This window comes from Strigops habroptila, chromosome 1, assembly GCF_004027225.2.
Source record: "Strigops habroptila isolate Jane chromosome 1, bStrHab1.2.pri, whole genome shotgun sequence".
NCBI classification, from domain to species: Eukaryota; Metazoa; Chordata; class Aves; order Psittaciformes; family Psittacidae; genus Strigops; species Strigops habroptila.
In genome coordinates this window covers 1,677,986-1,703,630 of record NC_044277.2, presented here as the reverse complement: position 1 = coordinate 1,703,630, position 25,645 = coordinate 1,677,986, and the positions used below count along the sequence as shown (strand labels likewise).

General features: G+C 46.0%; 1 protein-coding gene across 1 annotated transcript; it reads right to left on the bottom strand.

Moving 5' to 3' along the window:
* Positions 1 to 17,675: 17,675 nt before the first annotated feature.
* Positions 17,676 to 23,659, bottom strand: LOC115615407 (ly6/PLAUR domain-containing protein 2-like). The gene is made up of 3 exons (XM_030503496.1): positions 23,608 to 23,659; positions 18,866 to 18,985; positions 17,676 to 18,020 (listed from the first exon to the last, which is right to left on the bottom strand). Exons 1-3 carry the CDS (start codon positions 23,657 to 23,659, stop codon positions 17,809 to 17,811), a joined length of 384 nt encoding a protein of 127 aa, XP_030359356.1. The 3' UTR covers positions 17,676 to 17,808.
* Between the last annotated feature and the right edge of the window lie 1,986 nt (positions 23,660 to 25,645).

Genomic DNA, 25,645 nt, shown 5'->3' with positions numbered 1-25,645 from the left:
GTATATGGTATAAACCAAAGCATAGCGTACAGTTAAGACCAAAGCTGTGGCTTTATTGTTCATGTGGTCATAAGTGAAATGGGCTAAATACCACAAAGAGAGTCTCGCTGGAGTCCTCTTGTGCCAGTTACCTTGAATGAGGTAGAGAAAGCAAGTACTTTTCATCAAATGGGAAAGGGGAATGAGCACGTATTTCTGTCACCTACTCAGAGCACACATGTGAGAACCTGCCCTCCATTGGCAGCACAAGGATGCATGCACAGGGATGAGCTTCAGCTTTTAGGGCCCCTTCTAAAAACCCTCTAAAAGACCTTAGAAAAAGGTTGGCAGACATGCAGCATTTCATTCACATGTAATAAAATGCAACTGTTGACAGGGTGTTGCTTCAACCAGCCACAAAGTCTGTGGGAAAGAAATAACAAGTGTGTGCAGTCAAGCACTAACTTTACATCAGGTGGCAATCGTTTGGTCACACAAGTGTATCTAACCCCTACAGAGAATGCTGAGTCACTTGGTAAATAGTGGCAAAGCATAAATAGATTTTCACGCACTGAAGGTTGTTCTTTTCTTCTTCTGTTTTTTCTGGAAATGGCTCTTGGGTAGCAGAGTAGTGTATTCAGGGGGAAGGGAAGGGGTTAAGATTAAACATTCCAGGGGAAGGAGGAAGGGTCAGGGGAAAAAAGAAAAGGGAAGAGGAAGAAAAAGGGGAAAGGAAAGGGAAAGAGAAGAGGAAAGAAGAAGAAGAGGAGGAAAGAACAGGAGGGAAGAGGGGAGGAAAGGAGAGGAGAGTTCAGGTCTAAGCTGAGGTGTTTAACTCCTCTTCCATATTCTTTGAGGTCTTTTATTCAGACTCTCTCTATTCTCCCTGGCTCCATGGATGTTTCCATGCAACCCACCGACTTGTAGAGCTCAACCATCCTTCACCATGAAGCATCTGGTTCCCCAAACCCCCAGTACTCAGGGAAGGAGGAGGATGTTCTCTTCAAGTTGAGAAGTCACAGAGACCTGAGCCAGGGTGGTGGGATCCCACAGAGCAAACAGCCATCTCCCAACCTCTGAACCATGGTCCCAGTGGTGTATGGGCTCGGAGCTGTGAGGGGGTGGCTGTCTGTTTTGGAAAGCCCAGGGCAGCAGAAGCACATACATGTGGGACTCTACGCGTGGGTAGATGGATGTGCCTTTGTACTTGTTTCTCCCTAGTTGCTCAATAACCTCATCTGTTTACATTGGCATGTTCTTGACACCCCTGGAGGCCAAGGGAGAGTTAATGGGTTTTATGGTATCCTGTAATCATGCAGATCTTGAAATAACATATGACAACATGATTGTTTTATTGAGGAGGATTAGGTGCATCTAAGATTAATGAGGCCTTTAGGAGCCTGTAGTCAGGCACCAGTTAGCTGTCAAGCCCTACACACATACAAGTCCCTAGAAGTTTGCAGCTTATTGTCTCCAAGATCCTCAAGATCCTCATGCTTTGTTTTTGGGGAGGAGTGACATAGTCACCCTGTCCCACCCCCAAAACTCAGGTAGAAAGATGCCAGGGAATGTCTCTGCCATGTACTAAATGCACACAGTCCCAAGGGACTGGCCATGTCACACAGAATCATAGAATCGTTTGTGTTGGAAGGGACATTAAAGCTCATCCAGTTCCAACCCCCAGCCACGGGCAGGGACACCTTCCACTAGAGCAGGTTGCTCCAAGCCCCTGTGTCCAACCTGGCCTTGAACACTGCCAGGGATGGGGCAGCCACAGCTTCTCTGGGCACCCTGTGCCAGCGCCTCAGCACCCTCACAGGGAAGAACTTCTGCCTCAGAGCTCATCTCAATCTCCCCTCTGGCAGGTTAAAGCCATTCCCCTTGTCCTGTCCCTACAGGCCCTTGTCCAAAGCCCCTCTCCAGGTTTCCTGGAGCCCCTTTAGGCACTGGAGCTGCTCTAAGGTCTCCCCTTCAGGAGCCTTCTCTTCTCCAGGCTGCCCCAGCCCAGGTCTCTCAGCCTGGCTCCAGAGCAGAGCTGCTCCAGCCCTCGCAGCATCTCCGGGGCCTCCTCTGCACTCACTCCAACAGTGGGTGACAGCAGGTATGGGCGGCACTAACCCTCTCTGTAGCCCAGGCAGGTCCAGCACAGAGTGGGATCACCTTCATCCTGACCAAAGGAGAAAGCATAGAGCCGAACTTTTCCTGCGTCTCATTTCATAGCATCACTTCTCTCCTTGAAACTCAACGTCTGCCAAATCCTGGGACAAATCTTGTTATGAGTGTAGATTTGGAAAGATGCAGCAGAGTTAGCCACCACTGAAGTAAACAGCTTTTAAAGCAAACCAGGTCTATACCTGAACTCTTCATATGCAGCACTGTTATAATGTTTTCTTTAACTCCTCACAAGGTTTTATTCCACTCTATTTTTGGTACCGAGATGTAGGTTTCCATTATAAATAGCTGCATATTCTAATTCAGTCTGATAACTAGGACAAGGATGCACTGGGAACCCACACTTCGATTCTGGGGGATGAAGACAGTAACATTTCCAGCCAAGATTCAGGTTTTCCATGAGATCCTTCTTCCAGGAAAACTAGCACCTTTGCATCCGGAAAGTGTCCTGCACTCCCTGGATATACATCAAATGGGAGCATTGGGAAGGATTCATTGCCAAGACAAGAAGTCCTAGAAACAAGGCTTTGAAGCTCTATAGCAACTTTCCCTCCGAGGAGCTCACAATCTGAATTTAGACACAAGAACTTCAGTATCAAAGCTGAGTGATAAATATTCTTCTCATTTCATAGTGAGAGAAGCTGTGAGAAGCCTGTGCATCCCTGTATGTGACACAGTACCAAAGTCCTTTGCAAAAGAGAAGAAAAAGGCTCTGTGTGGTTTGTGAACAGTTTTAAATAACTAATTACTCCAGAGAAAACCAGAAGCAGGTTGCAAACACATCCAAGCAAACAGAAACAGTTCTGTTTCCAAGAAATAGTGTTATAATTAGGGAGAACTGACTGTTCAGGGCAACTATGAAGGATGGCTCAGTTCCCACTCCACCCTCATCCTACTGTAGCCTCAGGAAAGTCTCTCAACCTGTATAATATACGTGAGCTTTGGATCAGGACTTCAATCTACATGTTTCAAGCTGTTGGTATGAATAGTACTACTTTTGTGCAGCTGCTTTTGGGAAGAGGAGGACTAGATCTGTGCTCTCATGGGGTCTGCTCATGTGTGAAGTAACAGCATCCAGTGAAGAGCAGCTGAATTGGCTCTCAAACCAGCCCTGCTTTGCCCTGGGGGTTAGACCACAGGCTCCAGAGCTCCCTTCCAGCCTCATCTGTATTATAATTCCTGATCTGGATCCATACCCAGGGGAAACACCTTTTCTGCTTTACCCTCATCACTTCTTTCACTATACACCAGTTGCTGTCACTTCCAGAACAATAGTTTCAATTCTTCCTCTTCAGAGGACTACAGAGCAGTAGCTGCGCTGTACCCAAGTCCTTCTCTGTTTGCAAAGGAGAAGGTGCAGTTGCCATAGGAAGCACAGATTTGCATTGACTAATGACACAGCCTTGCCCTTAAGGGCATGAGTCATATTTACACAGGCATTAAGGGGAAGATAATCTTCTCGTTACATAACCCTGGGTATTCTTCTCTGGTTGAAATAAATCATCTGGATTTGGTTTAAAAATAAGTTTTCAAAAGAGCTTCCTGGGTTTTACAAGTGTACATAACTGCTTCCCTGGCTTATGCACACACATAACTCTGCTTGCCAACTGCAGCACTCACGCTGGGTGCAACTATCCAGGATTTTCTCTTTCAGGAGTGTAATGTAGCTGCGTTATGAAGGTGGGTCTCTCCAGGCTTGACCACAGAATCACAGAATGGTTTGGGTTGGAAAGGACCTTAAGATCATCCAGTTCCAACACCCTGCCATGGGCAGGGACACCTCACACTAGACCATGTCACCCAAAGCTCTGTCCAACCTGGCGTTGAACACTGCCACGGATGGAGCATTTACCCCTTCTCAGGGCACCCTGTGCCAGGGTCTCACCACTCTTACAGTATAGAACTTCTTCCTTAGATCCAACCTGAACTTCCCCTGTTTCACTTTGAACTCATCACCCCTTGTCCTATCCCTACAGTCCCTGATGAAGGGTCACTCTCCAGCATCCTTGTAGGGAAAGGTGCATGGAGAAATACAGCAAATAAGAACAACCATAAATAATAAATAAGCAATAAATGAAATGAGGTCCTGCTGTGGAACCCTGTGGACAGCAGGGAATTGGAATGATGGTCTTCCAGAGGGGAGAGCACAAACACTCCATGAACTTGAAACTGCAGCTCACATTTGCAGCAGCAGCAAAATGCATGTTTATGTAGGGACATAAAAGGAAACCTCCATGCCTCCTCCTATGGGTATTACTGCATGGCTCTGCAATCTCAGCAGGAGGTCACAAATGCCTTGGCCTCCTGAAACTCTTCCTCTAAGGAAGAATTAACACCACAATAGATTCATACTATTCTGTGAGGATTGGAAGCACAATATAGGTGCCTCTCATGCCTTTCAGAGGCAGCCGTGCCAGGTCTCAGACTGGGAGCGTTCTGGCAAAGCAGTTTCCTGCCTCCCGGTTTCCTTGCCTGTGCTATATCATGCAGTCAAGAAGCTGGATTTTACCTGGAGGGCTTCCAAGCAGAGTGTTCACCTGCCCAGCCGATGCACTCCCTTTGCTGTGACCCTGGGGAAAGGGAGAAAACACAATATATCCAGAGTAATATGTATGTAGGTGCATATGGTGATAGTGTGTTTATCAAGAGTGCTGGCTGATAACTGTTAATCGCCAGGGAAGCTTGTCTCAGATGGCCCCAAGGCCAAGGGGAAGGGCTCTCAGGTTCATAGCTGAAGCAACAAGCTACAACAGATTCATCTACATTGCCAAGCTGAGCTAGGAACAGAATGGAGATCACCTTGGGAAGACATTCACACTAACAAGAATTAGTAGTAACTCATCCCAACCCCATACAAGTGTTGGGAGAGGGTGGGGTGGATGTCTTGATAATGTTCCACCAAGAAAAGTCCTACTTGATTTCCTCAGATAGCTTTGGGACACATCAAGACAGGCTGAGAACATTGGGGCTGTTGAGCCTGGAGAAGAGAAGCTGCATGGAGACATCAGAGCAGCTTCTACTGTCTGAAAGGGGCCTAAAGGATGCTGGAGAGGGACTCTTCATCAGGGACTGTAGCGATAGGACAAGGGGTGATGTGTTCAAACTGAAACAGGGGAAGTTCAGGTTGGATATAAGGAAGAAGCTCTTTACTGTGAGGGTGCTGAGGCGTTGGCACAGGGTGCCCGAAGAAGTGGTGGATTCTCCATCCCTGGCAGTGTTCAAGTCCAGGATGGACAGAGCCTTGGACGACGTGGTCTAGTGTGAGGTGTCCCTGTCCATGGCAGGGGGTTGGAAGTGGATGATCTTAAGGTCCTTTCCAACCTGAACTATTCTATGATTCTATGATCTCTCCTTAAAGCTCTCCTCTCCTTGCATCTGATACATGAACCATTGCCATCTCCCAGCATTTCAAAACACTTGCTGAGGTATTTTACCTAGGTTGGGCTTGGGTTGGGCTTTCTTAATTTTAAAAATAAACAGCCTGCTTTCTACTCCTGCCATTGTTGCAAGGGGTTGGCAAAGAAGCTCCATGACGTGTTTACATAGAGCTTAGGTATGAAGCGTGCTAAGCTGCTCTTTGTTGTTTCCAGAACCAAAAAGTCCCAGGCTTTTTAGTCTCAAAACTTTTCTAAGCAACATCAATCACTTTGATTTTTCACCAGGTTGGGCGAGGTTGGAAAACTTCCACTTTTCTAGTCAAAATATCAATCAAAGACAAACACATTTCTAGGAATTACTAGGGAAAAATATTACCCAAAATATTGGAAAATTCAGAATGAAAAAAACCCTGATATAGCTGGAAATTACATGAAACAAGACTCTTCTTCCTGCTCATCCCAAGCTACAATCTATTGTGCAGGAAAATATGTATGTGCTTGTGAAGCAGCAGTGTGCAAGCAGACAGGCTGCTGTTGCTGTTGTCTCATTTGGGATGACAGTTCCTCATCATTGCAAAGCACCTGATGTTCCATTCCTGCCCCGACAATGCTTCTGTCCCAGTTCAAGCACTGGGATCTTTGGCAGATCAAAAAGCAGGTTGATTGCACTCAGCGCACTTGGGTCGTGTTGTTGCCACCACGTTTTATGACACCTATAGAAATGCTGCTAATCCCATGGGCATGTAGGCCCATGTAACACAAAGCAGGCACTTCTGGATGGCAGGGATGGTGTTGTAATGGGACAATGCGGTGCACACCCATGTACTCTCCTAGTAAAGAAAGCAAATGAGAAGGAAAAATGTCATTTAACTTTCTGGTTGAGGAGATGAGATACTAAGGAAATTATAACAAATATTTCTATTTTGGGACACCAATACCAGAAAGACTTTGAGAAACCAGAGCAACTTCAGCAGAGGTTTTCAGTGAGCTGGAGCCTGGGAAGTATGAGGAGAGGCTGAGGGACTGGTTTTCTTCACCCTGGAGAAGAAAAGGTGAAGGGAAGACCTTATAGATGTCTACAACAACCCAAGTGTATAGAAGACTGAGCCAGACTCTTCTTGAAGATGCACAGTGGTACAAGAGGCAACAGACCCAAGGCATTGGGAGAGATCATGAGCAGAGGCCCTAAGTGGGCAACAGACACATTCCTAAACAAATGCAGGAAAACCTTCAGGGAAAGCATACGCCTTGAACAGCAGAGAGGACAGGAGCAGAGAAAACTGTCAGGAAGACCCTCCCATTGAGTCATGGGAACCTCCCATGAGGTTCAGAAAGGATCTCCTTTTGTTCTAAACTCCATCTCAGAGAGGACTTTAGGTGCGGCTGAATCCAGACTTAGCCCCACACAGCAATTTATGGCTAAAGGATTGTATGTGCACAATCAATCCTTTATATCACCTACTTAGATAAGATTTTAACATTCAGAATGCTATTAATCACTTACCAAGGATCTGTTATGGGAAGGAATTTCTCAACCTCAAAGAGCAACCTTGAGAGGTGTGCCTATTCAAGGGGAGATTCCTGGCTTGCAGCCCACTGCCATGCAGAAACACTCCATGGACCCTGAGCTGTCTACTGTGGAGTGAGATAATTTACTCACAGTCATGTTTTCACAGAAGTTCGGGAGGTTTTTTACCGAATTTGCCTTGAGCTGGACCTTGACCAGCACCGTGGTTGAGGGTTGCAAACTGTGGCTATTGTGTTATCTGTCTCCCCTGAATCCCTTTGAGTTGGATGTATCCCTCACGAACAGACACATCCATTACAATCACCATTGGTGGTTATCACTTTATAGGAAATAAAGATCAAGCTGAAGGGGAGAAGACCTCTATAGAATTGAGTTACATACTATTTTTGCACAGCATGCTACCTACTCCTTGCAAGACAGGTTCAGGTTTATGCTTAACCAGATAGCATTGTCCTGTGGTTTGAGTGCTCCGTTTTGGTCTGGGGGTGCAACGATAAAGCACAGTGCCTCACCCACACAGATTTTATGCTTTTCAGACTAAATCTCATGCAGGAGCAGTGATCCCTGCCATAAGAGCTGAAATGCAAGAAACATGCTGACAAACAGGCCAGAGATCAAGGAGGTGAAGCATCCATGGCCAATGCAGGGAGGGGAAGATTAGCCTCCTCCGCATGTGGCTTGTCAAGGTGATGACAGCTACGCAGATGCACAGGTTGAAGGCATGGAGCATGAGCACTGAGAAGTGGCTGCAACCAGCTGTGTCTAATGCTGTTTAGCTGGTGGGGATCTCAGCAGATCTCCTTGGTTCAAGGAGAGGGAGGGTTGAAGCATGAAGCTATGTGAAGAATTCTCACCACTTACCTCTAACGAAATTACAGTCAAGGTGTTGGGACTTTCTGATTTTCTCCCTTTCTTGATTTTTCTCACCTTTTGTGCTCAGCCCAGTTTGTTACATGCCTGCCCCTGTGGCTTTGGTGTAGCTGGATAAATCCCCATGAATCACAGAATCATAGAATGGTTTGGGTTGGAAAGGACTCAAGATCATCCAGTTCCAACCCCCTGCCATGGGCAGGGATGCCTCACACTAGACCATGTCACCCAAGGCTCTGTCCAACCTGGCCTTGAACACTGCCAGGGATGGAGCATTTACCACTTCTTTGGGCACCCTGTCCCAGTGCCTCACCACCCTCACAATAAAGAACTTCTTCCTTATATCTAACCTCAGCTTCCCCTGTCTAAGTTTGAACACATTACTTCTTGTTCTATCAGTACAATCCCTGATGAAGAATCCCTCTCCAGCATCCTTGTAGGTGCTCTTCAGGTATTAGAAGGTTGCTGTGAGTAAGGACTACTGCACAGTCACAGTTTACTTTCTTTTCTGGTGTTTGTTCCTTGGTCTGGCTTGTGATGCCGGGCTTGGGGCAAACATCAAAGGGCACTGAAGATAGGACCCATAACAGCAAACCGTGGACATTTTTAATGTGAACTATTCATTCAGGCTCCTTGAACAGCCACCACTAAGAAACAGCCATTTCCAACCTACTCCAGCCTAGAATAGATGTTAACACATTGAATTCATTGTGCCCTGGTCAAATTAATTGTGATTCTCTGTATTTCCACTGGTTCTAAGGGAGCCACGAGGAAGGGCTCATGTGTAGATGACTACACTGTAATTCTGTCCCATTCTCAGTTACACAACTCCACAAAAAATATATTTCCCCTGACAGAGAAGCCATTGAATCTCTTGGTAAGAGAAGAGTCCATGTTACCAGATTTCCTTTCTCCATGGAAGCAATTGCACTGCTCAACCTCAAACTTATAATATGAGCATTTTCGAGCAGTTGAATGGCACGAAAGGAGAAAAGTGCCACTCATTACTCCTCTCCCCCATGTCCTGCCCCACCAGTCCAGAGCAGAGAGGAGGCATATCCATGTCAGCCTTGTGGTGTTATGTTCCACGGAAAACACAGCAATAATCCAGTGGGGTTTGGTGTCTCCCTAGGAGCTCTTCTTCATATGTCTACCCACAAGACTCCAGTCATTTTCAAAATCACTGCTTCCCAGAATAATACATCCCCTGACTGTGAGTTTCTCAGATACCACAAAGATGCCTTCAGTGCCACGAGCTAAACAGACGGTCTCCCATGTGGATATTGATGTGCACCACAGCCAAACAAGCAGCCCTTGAAATAAGGCCTACTTAAGCATCTCTATACCCAACCATCTCTCCATACGCAGCTGGGAATGTCTGTATTTTACTTAAGCTCAAAATCTTGCCATGGGCAAAAAGGAAACATCTCACACGCAAAGCCCAGAATTTGTTATTCCTATGTGTGAAATCTTAACAGATTTATCAAATAATTATGATTAGTGAAGATGAAATTATTACAGAAAAAATAGAAAGGAAATTATCATCATCATCATCATTATTATTATAGAAAAGGTTTCATTAAAAATACAGTTTAAATTGTTATACCCATACTTACTAGTTTTTACCCATTTTCCTGGTCTTATGCTTATTCTTCCACTGATATTGCTGCTTGCCATCTCACAGGGATGTGCAGTGATTCATCTGCATTCTGAGTCTTTCATTAGGAGGAGTATGATGATGGAGATAGATTCTTCCTCCTCAACTGAGGATAAACTGGGAGCTGTTTTGATTACGTTTGCCAGAACACTTTTATACCTTGCTCTTTTTCCTTGGTCAGAAGGTGCAGGTCCACTTCACTTGGCTTTAACCATGTATGGTGCATTTTACATTAGTTTGATATTTGCTCTTTCTTCTCTTTGCTGTTCTAGAAGACCATTTTGCCTCTCCAGGTCTGTGTTTCTTTGTTGGTGAGTTGCTTGTAGCTGAGAGGTCTCTAATTCCAAGCCGATGCCCCACTTTGTATGATCCCAACACTCTTCTGTGTCCTTCATCTCCATCTCTTGAGGCCTCTGCTGCCATATCACATCTGTACTTTATGTTGGAGTCATAGAGAGCTCATTCTACATAGAACAACTCCTCGTTACAGCTATCTATGCAAACTTAGAGTTGCACCACACAAAGACAAACAAAAGCAAAGCAAATTAGGCCAATTAGGAAAACTCCTAAGCAAAGTTGAAAGCAGGCCAAGACAAGTTCAGACAAAGCAAGCCCAGCAAGCCTCAGCCCTGAGGACTTGCAAACTCAGTAAAAAGACTGGAGCCTATTGTGAGCAATGCCAGCATCGTGGTTACTGGGCTACAGAGCTATATCATCACCTCTTGCAATTGAGAGCCAATGGTTTTTCTTCTGTGTACCTTTCTGGTGGCATGACTAGCTCCACCAGCCAGATATCCTCTGTGCACCTTCCCGAGCCCAGCAATGGCTTGGTTTCAAGCATTTCCAGTCTCTTTGCCTGCCACATTAAGAGGGGTTTTACCCCAGACCTTTCTGTTTGATGGGTCTGTCAATGTGCCAGGAAAGGTGAGACCCTTGAGCCTCTGCAGGAGCTCTAGTGGACAGCACACTGTAACAGAGGGTGATTTGACTGTCTTATTCAGGGATTCTCAGTAACAGATTCACCCATCGAGTCAACACAGAATAATACAAATTAGTGATAGATTAAGGTTCAAAGATTGCCATTGATTGTACACTAACTGCAAGAACAGTCAGAGAATCAGAGAATCATAGAATACTTAGAGTTGGAAAGGACCTTAAAATCATCTAGTTCCAACCCCCCTGCCATGGGCAGGGACACCTCACACTAGACCATGTTGCCCAAGGCTCTGTCCAACCTGGTCTTGGACACTGCCAGGGATGGAGCATTTACCACGTCTTTGGGCAACCTGTTCCAGTGAAATAATGTATAAAAATATATAAAATCCAGCTGGAGTTTATCATTTAATGTGTATAGATTATAGTTCTTACCCAATAAATATCTCTATGGCAGAGAAGACAGACCATCAACAGATCCCAGTAGTTACGATGAAGTTTTCCCTAACTTCTCCCGTTCCTGATTTCACATATTTATACAATTCAGTTCAGGTTAGTAACTCCCTGTAACCTTCCCACCATTCCCTGACTGGTCAATTAATTTACATAAGGTTACATCATTGATTTTCCTATTACACATGCTCAGGGAAGGGTCTTTTCACCTGGGCAGTGGTGTTTTGACCTGGAAGAATTATTTTTAGTATTATAAGAATGGAACAATGAAGACAGTTCATCTAAAAGACACTCTAATCATGCTTTACTGACACATCAAAGCCATATTTTGACCCCGACCATGTGTTTCCAGGGAGCAGCGTATTTCAATCCTAGTCTTTCCTGATTAGAGCTTTGTTAGCTCTGTTTCTTAATCTGCCTAAACAAGGCAAAAGCCTCCTTTCTGGCTATCAGAAATTCATAGAATCATAGACTGGTTTGGGTTGGAAAGGACCTTAAGATCATCCAGTTCCAATCCCCTGACATGGGCAGGGACACCTTGCACTAAATCGTGTCACCCAAGGCTCTGTCCAACCTGGCCTTGAACACTGCCAAGGATGGAGCATTTAACACTTCTCTGGGCACCCTGTGCCAGCACCTCACCATCCTCACAGGGAAGAACTTCTTCCTTATATCCAACCTAAACTTCCCCTGTTTCAGTTTGAACCCATCACCCCTTGTCCTATCGCTACAGTCCCTGATGAAGAGTCCCTCTCCAGCATCCTTGTAGCCCTCTTCAGATACTGGTAGCTGCTCTGAAGTTACCACGCAGCTTCTCTTCTCCAGGCTGAACTCTTCATTAGTCAGTGTTGTTCCTGACCTTTTAGGAAGCCCTTGTATCTGTTCATTTTTTTCCATATTAACACAAGTTCCAATTTTTGCCCTGGTCCTCATGGGGGACTTCAACCATCCTGACATCTGTTGGAGGGACGGTACGGCCCGGCACAAGCAATCCAGGAGGTTCCTCGATTGTGTGGAAGACAACTTCCTCTTTCAAGCAATAGAGGAGCCGACGAGGAGAGGTGCCATGCTGGACCTTGTGCTCACCAACAGGGAGGGACTGGTTGGAAATGTAACGCTCCAGGGCAGCCTTGGCTCTAGTGATCACGAGATGGTTGAGTTTGAGATCCTCAGGACGGTGAGAAGAGCGTGCAGCAAGCTCACTGCCCTGGACTTCAAGAAAGCAGACTTTGGCCTCTTCAGGAGCCTCCTTAGTAAGGTTTCATGGGATACAGTCCTAGAGGGCAGGGGGGCCCAAGACTGCTGGTTGGTATTCAAGGATCACCTGCTACGTGCTCAAGAGTGTTGCATCCCGACTAGAAGAAAGTGCAGCAGGAGGGCCAGGAGACCTCCATGGATGGACAAGGAGCTGCTGAGGAAACTTAGAGGGAAAAAAGAAGCTTATAGAAGGTGGAAGCGAGGACAGGCGGCCTGGGAAGAATACAGGAACATTGCCCGAGAAGCTAGGGACCAGGTTAGGAAAGCTAAGGCCCAGCTAGAATTAAGTTTGGCAAGGGATGTAAAAGATAACAGGAAAGGATTCTATAGATACGTAGCAAATAAAAGACAGGCTAGGGACAATGTAGGCCCTCTCCAGAAGCTATCAGGAGAACTGGCTACCATGGATTTGGAGAAGGCTGAGGTTCTTAATGACTTCTTTGCCTCAGTCTTCACCAGCAAATGCTCTGACCACACAACCCAAGTCTTGGAAAGCAAATGCAGGGACTGTGAGAACGAAGACCTTAGGCCCACTGTAGGAGAGGATCAGGTTCGAGACCATCTTAAGAACCTGAACGTGCACAAGTCCATGGGACCTGATGAAATCCATCCACGGGTCCTGAAGGAGCTGGCGAATGAAGTTGCTAAGCCACTGTCCATCATATTTGAAAAATCCTGGCAGTCAGGTGAAGTACCCGATGACTGGAAGAAGGGTAATATAACCCCCATTTTCAAGAAGGGGAAGGTGGAAGACCCGGGGAACTACAGACCAGTCAGCCTCACCTCTGTGCCTGGCAAAATCTTGGAACAGTTTCTCCTGGAAAACATGCTAAGGCACATGAAAAACAGCGAGGTGGTTGGTGACAGCCAACATGGCTTCACTAAGGGGAAATCCTGCCTGACCAATTTGGTGGCCTTCTATGATGGAGCCACGGAACTGATGGACAGCGGCAGAGCAGTTGATGTCATCTACCTGGACTTGTGCAAAGCATTCGACACTGTCCCACATGACATCCTTGTCTCTAAATTGGAGAGACATCAATTTGATAGATGGACCACTCGGTGGATAAAAAACTGGCTCGATGGCCGCACGCAAAGAGTTGTGGTAAATGGCTCCATGTCCAGTTGGAAACCTGTAACGAGTGGTGTCCCTCAGGGATCGGTGTTGGGACCGGTCCTGTTCAACATCTTTGTCAGTGACATGGACAGTGGGATTGAGTGCGCCCTCAGCAAGTTTGCCGATGACACCAAGCTGTGTGGTTCGGTTGATACGCTGGAGGGAAGGGATGCCATCCAGAGGGACCTTGACACGCTTGTGAGGTGGGCCGATGCCAACCTTATGAAATTTAACCAAGGCAAGTGCAAGGTCCTACATCTGGGTCGGGGCAACCCCAGGCACTGCTACAGGCTGGGCAGAGAAGAGATTCAGAGCAGCCCTGCAGAAAAGGACTTGGGGGTGTTGGTTGATGAGAAGCTTAACATGAGCTGGCAGTGTGCGCTTGCAGCCCAGAAAGCCAACCGTATCCTGGGCTGCATCAAAAGAAGCGTGACCAGCAGGTCGAAGGAGGTGATCCTGCCCCTCTACTCTGCTCTTGTGAGACCCCACTTGGAGTACTGCGTACAGTTCTGGTGTCCTCAACATAAAAAGGACATGGAGCTGTTGGAGCGAGTCCAGAGGAGGGCCACGAGGATGATAAGAGGGCTGGAGCACCTCCCATATGAAGACAGGCTGAGAAAGTTGGGGCTGTTCAGCCTGGAGAAGAGAAGGCTGCATGGTGACCTCATAGCAGCCTTCCAGTATCTGAAGGGGGTCTACAAGGATGCTGGGGAGGGACTCTTCCTTAGGGACTGTAGTGGTAGGACAAGGGGTAATGGGTTCAAACTTAAACAGAGGAAGTTTAGATTAGATATAAGGAAGAAGTTCTTTACAGTGAGGGTGGTGAAGCACTGGAATGGGTTGCCCAGGGAGGTTGTGGATGCTCCATCCCTGGCGGTGTTCAAGGCCAGGTTGGACAGAGCCTTGAGCCTCATGGTTTAGGGCAAGCTGTCCCTGCCCATGGCAGGGGGGTTGGAACTAGATGATCTTAAGGTCCTTTCCAACCCTTACGATTCTATGATTCTATTCTATGATTCTATGATTCTATGATTCTATGATTCTAATTTTTTACCTATATGCCTGTGGAGCTTGAGTGACTAGTAATTTTGCTTTTGCTGCTGATTGGTGTAAAACTGGCATTACAATGAGCCGTTATCTTCCTTCTTTAGCAGCTATGTGGCTTATCAGTACACAGTGCTTTCAAGTTCCCACTCCTGCAGGGAGTGTAACAGAGCCTGGCCACAGTGTTTTCATTCCACCCTCCATTCAGTTCCTCTTAGGTTATGCTAGGTTGTCGTGTTTCCTGGGGAGCTATTAAAGGGTAGATTCCATACATGCCAACCACATTCCACCCAGGAGGTAGCATTTTACTCCAAGATTTCCTTAATGTATTACATTTATTATATTATAATCATATTATAACATAAGTTTGGGGAACTGGGGCGAGTTTTCTCTAATTTGCCCATTTCCCACACTGCCTATGACTTACCTTCTCAGTGTCCATGACTTCAGTGGTATTTTTAGTGTTGTTCTCTAAGATGACAATATAACACAATAATCTGGCTCTTGATGTATTTGTTTTCAAATGCTCTTTGACATGATAATGTTATGATGTTCTCGGCCATCACTGCATCGAGTATCAACCAACACAGGGTAAGGACAGGGTAGTCTGAGCCCAGTAACTCATGTCTGAGGAAGTGCAGTGCTGTGCAGTGAAAATCTGTGAAAGCTGTATTTCTTTCTGGGTTTTGCAAGGATGTACTGCTGGTTTCATGTGCAGAAGTGCTGACGTACGTAAGCTTCTGGAAAGAAAACAGGAAACCCTAATATTTCTGCATTTTCCGCATGAAGACAGGCTGAGAACATTGGGGCTGTTGAGCCTGGAGAAGAGAAGCTGCGTGGAGACCTCAGAGCAGCTTCCAGTGTCTGAAGGGGACTACAAGGATGCTGGAGAGGGACTCTTCATCAGGGACTGTAGCAATAGGACAAGGGGCGATGGGTTTAAACTGAAACAGGGGAAGTTCAGGTTAGATATAAGGAGGAAGTTCTTCCCTGTGAGGGTGGCGAGGCACTGGCACAGGGTGCCCAAAGAAGTGGTGAATGCTCCATCCTTGGCAGTGTTCAAGGTCAGGTTGGACAGAGCCTTGTGCGACATGGTCTAGTGTGAGGCGGCCCTGCCCAAGTCAGGGGATTGGAAGTGGATGATCTTAAGGTCCTTTCCAACCCAAATTATTCTATGATTCTATGATTCTATCCCTAACACGTGAGTAGCTAAGTATTTTGACCATGTCCTAACAAAGCCTCCATTTACCACAGTGCAAAGTAAATGAGACTATCTTTGGCTTTGTTTGGAGGAAGAAGATAAAGTACTGTTTGTCACAAGTGGTTATGGACAGAGATAAGGAAATTCTTATCCACATATCTGGGCTCCAGCTTTCCTTTCCGTGAAACTTTGGTTTCTTCAGATTGTAGAATAAAGATATCAGATATGACAATGCTCTGGGCTTCTGGATGTAGCAAACATCATTCAATGATGCAACAAAGAGCAGAGACCAAACCCATTTGCCACAAAGTGGCCTGTCACCATTGAGTTTTACCAATGCATGACCAAGTGTTAAGTCTTAGCAATAGCAGAGCAAGAACATGAAGTGCTTACTTCACATCTTATCACTTGTGCATGTGCCAGGGCTGGTGAGAATATCCCTATGGGGTGAAAGAACATATTTTTAATGATGTTCTGTCTACTGTACTCTGGACTATGGATGGGTTCATGTACTCATGGGTTCATAAGTGATACCTGGATTTAGACAAGGGATCTTTGCCTTGGGAAAAAGCTACCAGGGTGGACATAGGGCTATAAATGATGTAGAAAAGGTATACAGGGAGCAGTCTCACTACTGTTTGTCTATGAGAACCAGAGGTCTGAATGAAACTGCGAGGCAAGGGGTTTGTTGAAAAAGTTTTTTGAAGCAAGCTACACGTAGTGAAATCATGGCACTAAGCCTAAAGGGGTGCTGTGAAGGCTGAGAGTGTGAATAAAATTAACGTGCAGTAAGACATATTGGTGGTGTTTTGCTGTTGGTTACCATACACAGTGGTCCTGATGCAGCTCCTGGGCCAGCAAAACCTGAGGCTGCTCACTGCTAGGGCTGGTAAATAAAAAGGGAGAACAGCCATGAAGTTCCACAAGTGCAAGATCTGCCCCTGGATAAGGTCAATCCCCAGCACAAACACAGGCTGGGGGAGACTGGATGGAGCAGCCGATGGAGAAGGACTTGGGGGTTTTGGGTGAGGAGAAGCTCCCCATGACCTGGCTTCAGTGCGCGCTTGAGCCCAGAACCTCCCCCATATCCTGAGCTGCATCAACAGAGCTTGAACAGCAGGTCAGGGAGGGGATTCTCCCCCTCTGCTGCGTGAAGGGGAGACCCCCCCTCAGTCCTGATCTAGCTCTGGGGAACAGCACAAGAAGGATGTGGAGCTGTTGGAGCAAGTCCAGAGGAGGCCCCGGAGCTGCTGCAAGGGCTGGAGCAGCTCTGCTCTGGAGCCAGGCTGAGAGAGCTGGGCTGGGGCAGCCTGGAGAAGAGAAGGCTCCTGAAGGGGAGACCTTAGAGCAGCTCTAGTGCCTAAAGGGGCTCCAGGAAACCTGGAGAGGGGCTTTGGGCCAGGGCCTGTAGGTTCAGGGAATGGTTTCAACCTGCCAGAGGCAAGACTGAGATTAGATATAAGGAAGAAATTCTTACCGTGAGGGTCATGAGGCAATAAGATATAAAAAATAAATTAAAAAATAAAATAAAATAAAATAAAAATAAATTAAATTAAGAAATAAAATAAAATTACATTTTTATCAGAGGATGGGTGCACCATAAATAACTTTAGCGGTCACCACAGTTTTAACACAACGTTCTTTTTATTGCTCTCAAAAGGGTACAGAAAACAAGAGATTTCAGCCTCCTTGGATCAGATCACTGGCATGGGAAGTTTAGTCTCCTGCCTCATATTTTGGACACAGAAGTGTCTCCTTAACTTATTGTGTGCAAAGAAGGAAATCTAGACAGAACAAAAGCCTTGTATGGAGAGGACCTGCCACACAACTGAGTTTCATCTGAGAAGATTGGTCAGTTCTACTATCCTGCTGGCTAATACCTGAGGGGGACAAAGTGCTCTAAGGAGGTATGGAAGGCTCTCAGTGCAAGCCTGTTCTGCTTTAAATGTACTTCATACAGTTTAGTTCAAAACCAACCAGATCAGCACAGCAAAGAAACTCCATAGTTAGTTTTGTGGGAGCTGTTGAGTGGATTAAGAAATGTGGGTCAGAACTTCCTGAGTTTTGTTTTTCTTGGTTTGGGAAAAAGGTGGGTACTAAAACGGGATTTCTGTGAGCTGTTGAGGGTTGTCCATGAGGCACCCAAGCAAAAATCTGGGCTAGCAGGGGTTTATTCTCTTCTTCACTGAGTTCTTCAGCATGAAAGACCTCCCCATCAGTTCCTCACAGTCTAGTCCAGAAGAGGATGCAAAGACAACTTGCTAACATCACAACTGGCACAAAGCTGCTCCTCAGGCTAGCTGCACCATCCACGTTGCACAGGTCAGTGTAACAGCAGGAGACGGGGCGCGTCAAACCAATCCCATCCACATCGGATGGGATGCAGATGGAAGAGCACATCTTGGTGACAGTCAAGACTCCCATGAAGGGATAAACTACAATAAAGAAAGAAAGAAGGAACAATTAGGAATGGAAGGAATGGAGGAGAAATCCCCTTGTTAAAAAATTAGCTGTCTTCATCATCACGGTCTTAGCTTCAGTTCAAACACAATTGATCTACTTCCTTCCTATCAGGAATACAAGAAACAGTTCCCATCGAGTGGCCACAAGCTGAACAGCACTTTGCATCTTCTGTGTCTGAATCAGCTTTACCCTGCAAAAGGTCAGTTGGGCACTTTTCTGCCTCTGCTTTGACTCTACTTCTAATCTCCTGCTTCTCCCATGCACAACCAGAGCAGGACCATGCAAAAGAGAGAGCATCTGTCTTCACAGTGCATTTCTTTATCTGGACAGGTTATGACCTACAGGGTCACTACTCCGACTGATGATGCCTTCCTGAGAGCTGTTTGGCCACCAGATGACCAGAAGTTGATGTCCCCACCTTACCAAGCCTTGCTCAGTCTCTACTGGCCTCTCCAACCAGCTTTCATAAACAGTTCTTGGGTCAGGAGAACACTGTTTGACTCACAACCATTGTGCAAGTCGTGTAAATGGTCTGGAGAGCCAGAGATCTTCATCTCCATGTCTCAAGCTCAAGCCAGCATGTTTTTTCTAACCATACTCAACACCGAGCATGAACTATGAGCTTGCATTCACTAAGTGTTCACTCACATGAAGAATGCTCTCCACAGCAGCAGGAGGCTGCTCTATGCCTCAAAGAAGCTCTCTTCCAGGCTTACATATTTAAGTGAGAAAAGGTTCTGCTTCCCACACTGGCAGTCTTCACGTTAGAAACACGGACTCATGGTAAAGATATGGATAAAGAAGTAATTGACATTACCATCCTCCAGGGAATACATAGTAGTCTTGCACATGGTTTCATTATGGTTGCAGGTCTGGACCGTCATACACTTATCAACACTGGTAGGTTCAAGGCAAGTGTAACATTCCAAGGTTTTCACTGAAAGAAGGAAAAACATAGGTTGGCATTATGTGGACCACCAGATTCTGTCCATGTCCCTCCTGGTACCTCTGGGGAAGGTATCTTCCCAAAATTCTCCTACTAAGAACAGGGATGGAATAGACAAATGTATTTGTACCGATGGGAATGAGAAATACAGGAGTCTGGTGGTCAAAGCACAGCCCCAGATGTGGATTCAAACCCATTGTAACAAGTCAAGCAAGACAGAGTCACATACACAGAAGCCTCCATGATTCAGAATAGACCTTGTAGCTGAAGTACCTCAACTCTGTTCTTACTTTACATCTCTTTTCTTCCTCATCTTTGCATTAGTAGAGCATCAGAAAGAGATCACAAACACATGGAATCACAGAATGGTGGAGGTTGCAAGGGACATCTGGAAGTCATCAAGTCCAATACGCCTGCTCAAGCAGGAACCTAAAACCAGTTACCTAGGACTGTGTCTAGATGGGGTTTTACTATCTCTGAGGATGGAGACTCCCCAGTCTCTCTGGACAACTTGCCTGTTCAGTCACCATTACAGTAATAAAGTCTTTCCTGATGTTCAAAGGGAACCTCCTGTGTTTCTGTTTGTGCCCTGTGCCCGTTGCCTCTGATCCTGTCACGGGGCACCACTGAAAAGTGTCTGGCTCCATCCTTTTTGTACCCTCTCTTCAGGTATTTGTAGACATTAATAAGTTCCCCCCTTGAGCCTTCTCTTCTCCAGGCTGAACAGTCACAGCTCTCTCATCTTTTCCTCCAAGGAGACATACCCTTGTGGTTCTTATTGGACTCTCTCCAGTATGTCCATGTGCCTCTTGTACCAGCAAGCCAGGAACTGGACACAGGACCCCACATGTGGCCTCACCAATGTTGAGTAGAGGGGAATAATCACCTTCCTCCACCTGCAGGCAATAATTCATCTAATGCAACCCAGATACCACTAGCCTTCTTTGTCACAAGGGCACATGGATGGTTCATGTTCAACTAGGTGTCCACCAGGACCACAGATCCTTCCAGCTAGATGTCCCCCAGCATATAGTGATGCATGGGTTTGTTCTTCTCTAGGGGCAAGACTCTGCGCTCGCCCTTGTTGGATGTCAGGAGGTTTCTGTCAGCTCAGTTCTCCAACCTGTCAAGGTACTTCTCGATGGCACCTCTGGTGTATCATCTGCTCCTCCCACTTTTGTGTCACCCACAAACTTGCTGAGGGTGAGCTCTGCCCCATCATCTGGATCATTAATGATGATGTTAAGCAAGACTGGACACGGTATTGACCTCTGGGTTCAGTTACTAACCTTCAAGTGGACTTTGTGCCACTGATCACAACCCACTAGGCTTGGCCATCCAGACAGTTCTCAATCACATTACCATCTGCTCACCCAGCCCATACCTCAACAGCTTGTCTATGAGCATCTTATGGGAGACAGTGCTCATCCAGCCTATACCTCAACAGCTTGTCTATGAGAGTATTATAGGAGACTGTCAAAGGTCTTCCTGAAGTCCAGGTAGACAACATCCACTGCTCTTCCCTCCTCTACCAGGCCAGTCACTTCATAGTAGGAGTTTATCAAGTTGGTCAAGCATGACTTCCCCTTGGTGAAGAATCTGGATACACAGAAAAGTCAGACTTGAATGTGAGTTACAGCAGGGAGAACTTCATCTGGTGCTGTCCACCCTGTCATCTATTTCCAAAGACTGGGAGCTCTCAGATAGGAGAGTGTCCCAGAGAGAAGGAACTGTCTCCATCAGATTTACTGAGCTGTGAGAAAAATTAAGCACAACCCTTCCTCTTGCTGAGATTCTGGTTTTGTGAGAAGAACATGTAAGACGTTGTTTTAAAAAGATGACAATGGCCACAAATAGGACATACAGGGCATGTACTGCTCTTAACAGAGACCAGAGAAACAGACTTTCGTACCCAAGTCTCCAAATCCAGCCCAAATCCACCCCAAATCCACCCTGCTTCATCTGTCACGAGTGCATAGACGCTCTTCATCAGCTCTCTGTTGAGCTGTAAAGGCCCATGCAAGCCTGCAAGTGCCAGTTAGCTCCAGACATGCAGAATAACCACAGCCTAAGTCTTTCAATGTCTGAAGTCTTTTATGATGAAGATTTTAGACAGAGACACTGAAGAGTCAAGATTGTTGTGATGCAGTATTTCCAAAGCACTCCAAGCTAAACATGTCAAGCCAACATATCACCAAGCCATTTTTGGACAAGCTTTCCAGGGCACTTTGCTCTTCTTTCTGAAGAACCCAACAGTTGATCTAGGTCCTCTCTTCCACCCCCTAGCAAGATACCTGCATGTGTGTGCCTTACAGGCATAGCAATGCATTTCGGTACCATCACAGACCAGCAGCCCCTCCTTGTTCTAGAAAGCAGTTCTCACCCCATCTATGTGACATCCCTGCTGAAATCCCTTTAAACCCCATTGAAAAGGAGAAACAATTCAGCTTATCTCAGCACACCTAAACTGGGGTGTCATAAGAGCAGGCTCAGGCAAGCAAGCCACCTTATGAAAACAGACAATGCAACTTCACCCTAACTAGTAAGCCAGAAAGAGCCCTTTTCTAAACAGACATGGCAATTATCTTCCTTCTATTCAATGCAAATTTTATGGTCCTGTTTGCCCATTGTGGGCTGCTGTTTTGTTTGCATTAATTCTACGTCTGTCAGCTGTCAAATACTGCTTTAAGGAGCAAGCTTCATCATTATTCTCAGATTTCATTATACTCGTCACTGGACAAATCAAAGCCACAGCATTTGTGTTCCTCTTTGGAAAGAAACTAATGCTTGTCCCTCCCCTGCAGAATCCACTTTCAGGCCTGATGGTGGAGGAGGGAAAATGTCCTTACATAAGAAGGAAAGAAATACAAAGGAAAAAGTCCTAACATAGCTCCACATCCCAACCAGGCACAGATAAAATCAGACCTTACAGTGCCTGGACCTGGAAGAGTTGTGTAGAGCATGAAAATATAGAATCATAGAATAGTTAGGGTTGGAAAAGACCTTAAGATCACCTAGTTCCAACCCCCTGCCATGGTCAGGGACACCTCACACTAGACCATGTCACCCAAGGCTCTGCCCAACCTGGCCTTGAACACTGCCACAGATGGAGCATTCACCACTTCCTTTGGGCAGCCTGTGCCAGTGCCTCACCACCCTCACAGTAAAGAATTTCTTCCTTATATCTAATATGTATCTATCCTTATATCTAATATCCTCACTAACTGCTCCTGCACTGACCCTGACTTACCTTGGCCAACCAGGCTAACACAAGCTCTGAGCTTGGGATCATCAGTATAAAATAAGGCTTTTGAGCAAGAAGTTATTCTGGTGGCAGCATCAAGGGATGGGAAGTCTATGCCAGGATGTTCTTTCCTCTCTGCAGTCACCTTCCACCATTGAAGGTTATGGCATCACCACTCCTGTGGGTCTGCCTCCAACGAGGGAATTCTCTGCTTCCTAGGGAATGAAAACACCAATATCCCCAACACCCCTACATGCCTTCCTTTGTGGAGCTGGTGATGAAGGAGAAGCAATTGAATGCCACTGATGGAAACAGAGGGGTAAGATTTGTATGACATCCCTGAACAGCCTGGACTCATAAGGCTTTATCCCTACCTCCACATCCCATATCAGTCACCCCCAATATCAGGGGTGGTTGTCTACCCACCTTGACTGTGTGCTTCAAGCCTACCCGCTCCAGCAAGGAGGCAGGTAGCCTGATGGGGAAAAAAAGGAAGGAGTAAGGATGGTGGGAGTCACTCCTTGTGGTGACAAACTCTTAAATCCTCCTGCAAAGAGGAAATCCATGACGAAAGTCCACAAAATGCTTCACACTTGGTTGTTTTCCAAGCTGAAATTGCCTTTGACTTCATGTAAACCACAGTGTGCTAACCATAAAGCTAGAAACATCAGCCCTGCAGTACATGGGCCGCCAGCTTTGTGTCCCAGCCCATCTTTCCCACTTCTAAATGGTTGAAGCTTAATAAACCACACGTACAACATATAACACACAGTGCATTAAACTGGCTGGATGACTTTCAGGGTTAACTCTCAAAACAGGAAGGGAAAGTTAAATATATATATATTTTATAGTAAAATATGTATTTTATATTTTTATTATAAGATATATTCATAAATATACAAATATATCTTATAATAAAAATATAAAATACATATTTTATTATAAAAATATATGTATTAAAGTATATATTTAACTTTCTGTTCCTGTTTTGATAGTTAACCCTGAAAGTCATCCATAATACATAAATATTATAATATTTATAATTATATGACTGAAATATGTATGTTTTATATATAAGGATAAGAGTGAGAGAGATTGAGCAAGAACACGTAAAAAGCGAGAGCTGGAATCTGAATTAAAGAAATTACATGGTATAATTACACTTTGCCTTGTAACATTTCCTAAAGAGCCTGAACTAACAATCCCAATGAGACCATGATGGTCCTTAACATCTGACAGGCTGGAAATATTCCAAAGGCAGACTGTGTTGCTGAAAACTGCTCAAAGCAGGAGACACGGACTTCGGGAACAGGATGCACCCCATCCCATCATGCTGCATCTCCCTGGATAAATCAGAGCAGGAACTTACCAAACTCCACGCAAGCGATGGCAACCAAGAGAAGAGACAGAAGCACCTTCATCTTGCACGGGCCCTTGTCTCCTGATCACTGGGCTGCCACCACTCTTCACCACTGGCTTTAATGGCTCACGTCCTGGTGGCTTGCCATGTATCGGTTCTAACCCCCGATCCAATTCTACTGGAAGAACAAGTCTGATTGAGCTGTAAATGAATCAAATGGGTTACAAAGCAGGCCCCACCTCCTGCCATACCGTCATCTCTTTTCATGTTCCTTGGAGAAGAAAATGAGGTTTTGTATAGTGGACAACATGTGAGATTGTTTAAGCCGGGTGATTTGTGGTCAGGCACGATGTGTAAACTCAGGGGTGTTAAATAATCCCGGTGGCTATGCCTTGCCTTTCAGCTTGGTGATGCTTCTTCTGTTCTGTGGTTGTTAGAGCTATCTCAGTGGTTTCCACAAATTCTGGGGAAGAAAACAATCTGTAGCTGTGAACAGCAAGACATTGAACCTCGCGTACTTTTCTCCTCTGTGTTTTTACTCTCAGCAGGGACCAGAGTTTATCAGCAGGATGAGAAGTGGAGAGCTGATTTGCAATCCCTTACTCACTGGAAACAGCATGGTTGTGATTTTGGTGCTGTAATACCTCACCCCAAGCTGTGGGCTTCAAGGGGCTATGGGTGGGAGCACACTGTCTCACGCTCTCCTCTCCCTGACCTTTACAGACAGAGGTGGTGGGAGCACTTAGAAGACAACGTAGAATCATATAAAATGGTTTGGGTTGGAAAGGACCTTAAGATCACTCAGCTCTAACCCTCTGCACAGGCAGGGACACCTCACACTAGACCATGTCACCCAAGACTCCATTCAACCGGGCCTTGAACACTGCCAGGGATGAAGCATTTACCACTTCTCTGGGCAACCTGTGCCAGCGCCTCAGCACCCTCACAAGGAACAACTTCTGCCTTAGATCCAACCTGAACTTCCCCTGTTTCAGTTTGAACCCATCATCCCTTGTTCTATCACTCCAGTCCCTGACGAAGAGTCCCTCTCCACCATCCTTGTAGCCCCCTTCAGACACTGGAAGCTGCTCTGAGGTCTCCACGCAGCTTCTCTTCTCCAGGCTCCACAGCTCCAGTGTTCTCAGCCTGCCTCCACACGCAAGTTACTCCAGCCCCTGAGCATCCTCGTGGCCTCCTCTGGGCTTGCTCCAACAACTCCATGTCCTTCTTATGCTGAGGACCCCAGAACTGCACACAGTGCTGCAAGTAGGGTCTCATGAGAGCAATAGAATCAGGGCATGAAAGTTTGGCCCAAGGGAGTTTCTCAGGCTCACTATCCCAAGCCATTCAGGGAGGACGGTGCATGGAGAATCCCCTCTATTCTGAGCCAACCCTGTCCACATGTAACAGCAAGACCATGACCTCTTTGTTTGCCAAACAGCTTGGCTTTCCCATCCCCAAAAGCTGTTACCCCAGGCATCTTCCCACTCTTCCCGTGCCTCAGGCCAGCCCCATGCCAAAATCCTTCTACAGTGTGTGATGAGCCAGTTTGATTGTGGAATTGCAAAAACAGATAAAGAGGAACTGTGGTTATGCCAGGTATCCACCCAACATGCGCTTTTAATAAGGAAAGAAAGGAGGGAAAGCTGAAACAAAGATGGTCTTGGAGATATTCCCACCACCTATGTTATCTATTACGTCAACTTTATTCAGGGTTAGTATGACTTGAATTCTTGAATCATTAAAAGGTCTTCTGCTATTCCAAGATAAATAACCCCATCATCATCTCTCCAAACCTAAAGCTCTTGTGGCAGTGGCCTCGTCACTTTAGCAAGCCCAGCCTCATTTACATAACTATTTCTGTGTGATCTACCCCCTCAGGAATTTGGACCCATTTTTTTCACACTTATCTCCATAATCATAGAATCACAGACTGGTTTGGGTTGGAAAGGACCTTAAGATCATCCAGTTCCAACCCCCTGCCATGGGCAGGGACACCTCACACTAGGCCATGTCACCCAAGACTCTGTCCAACCTGGCCTTGAAC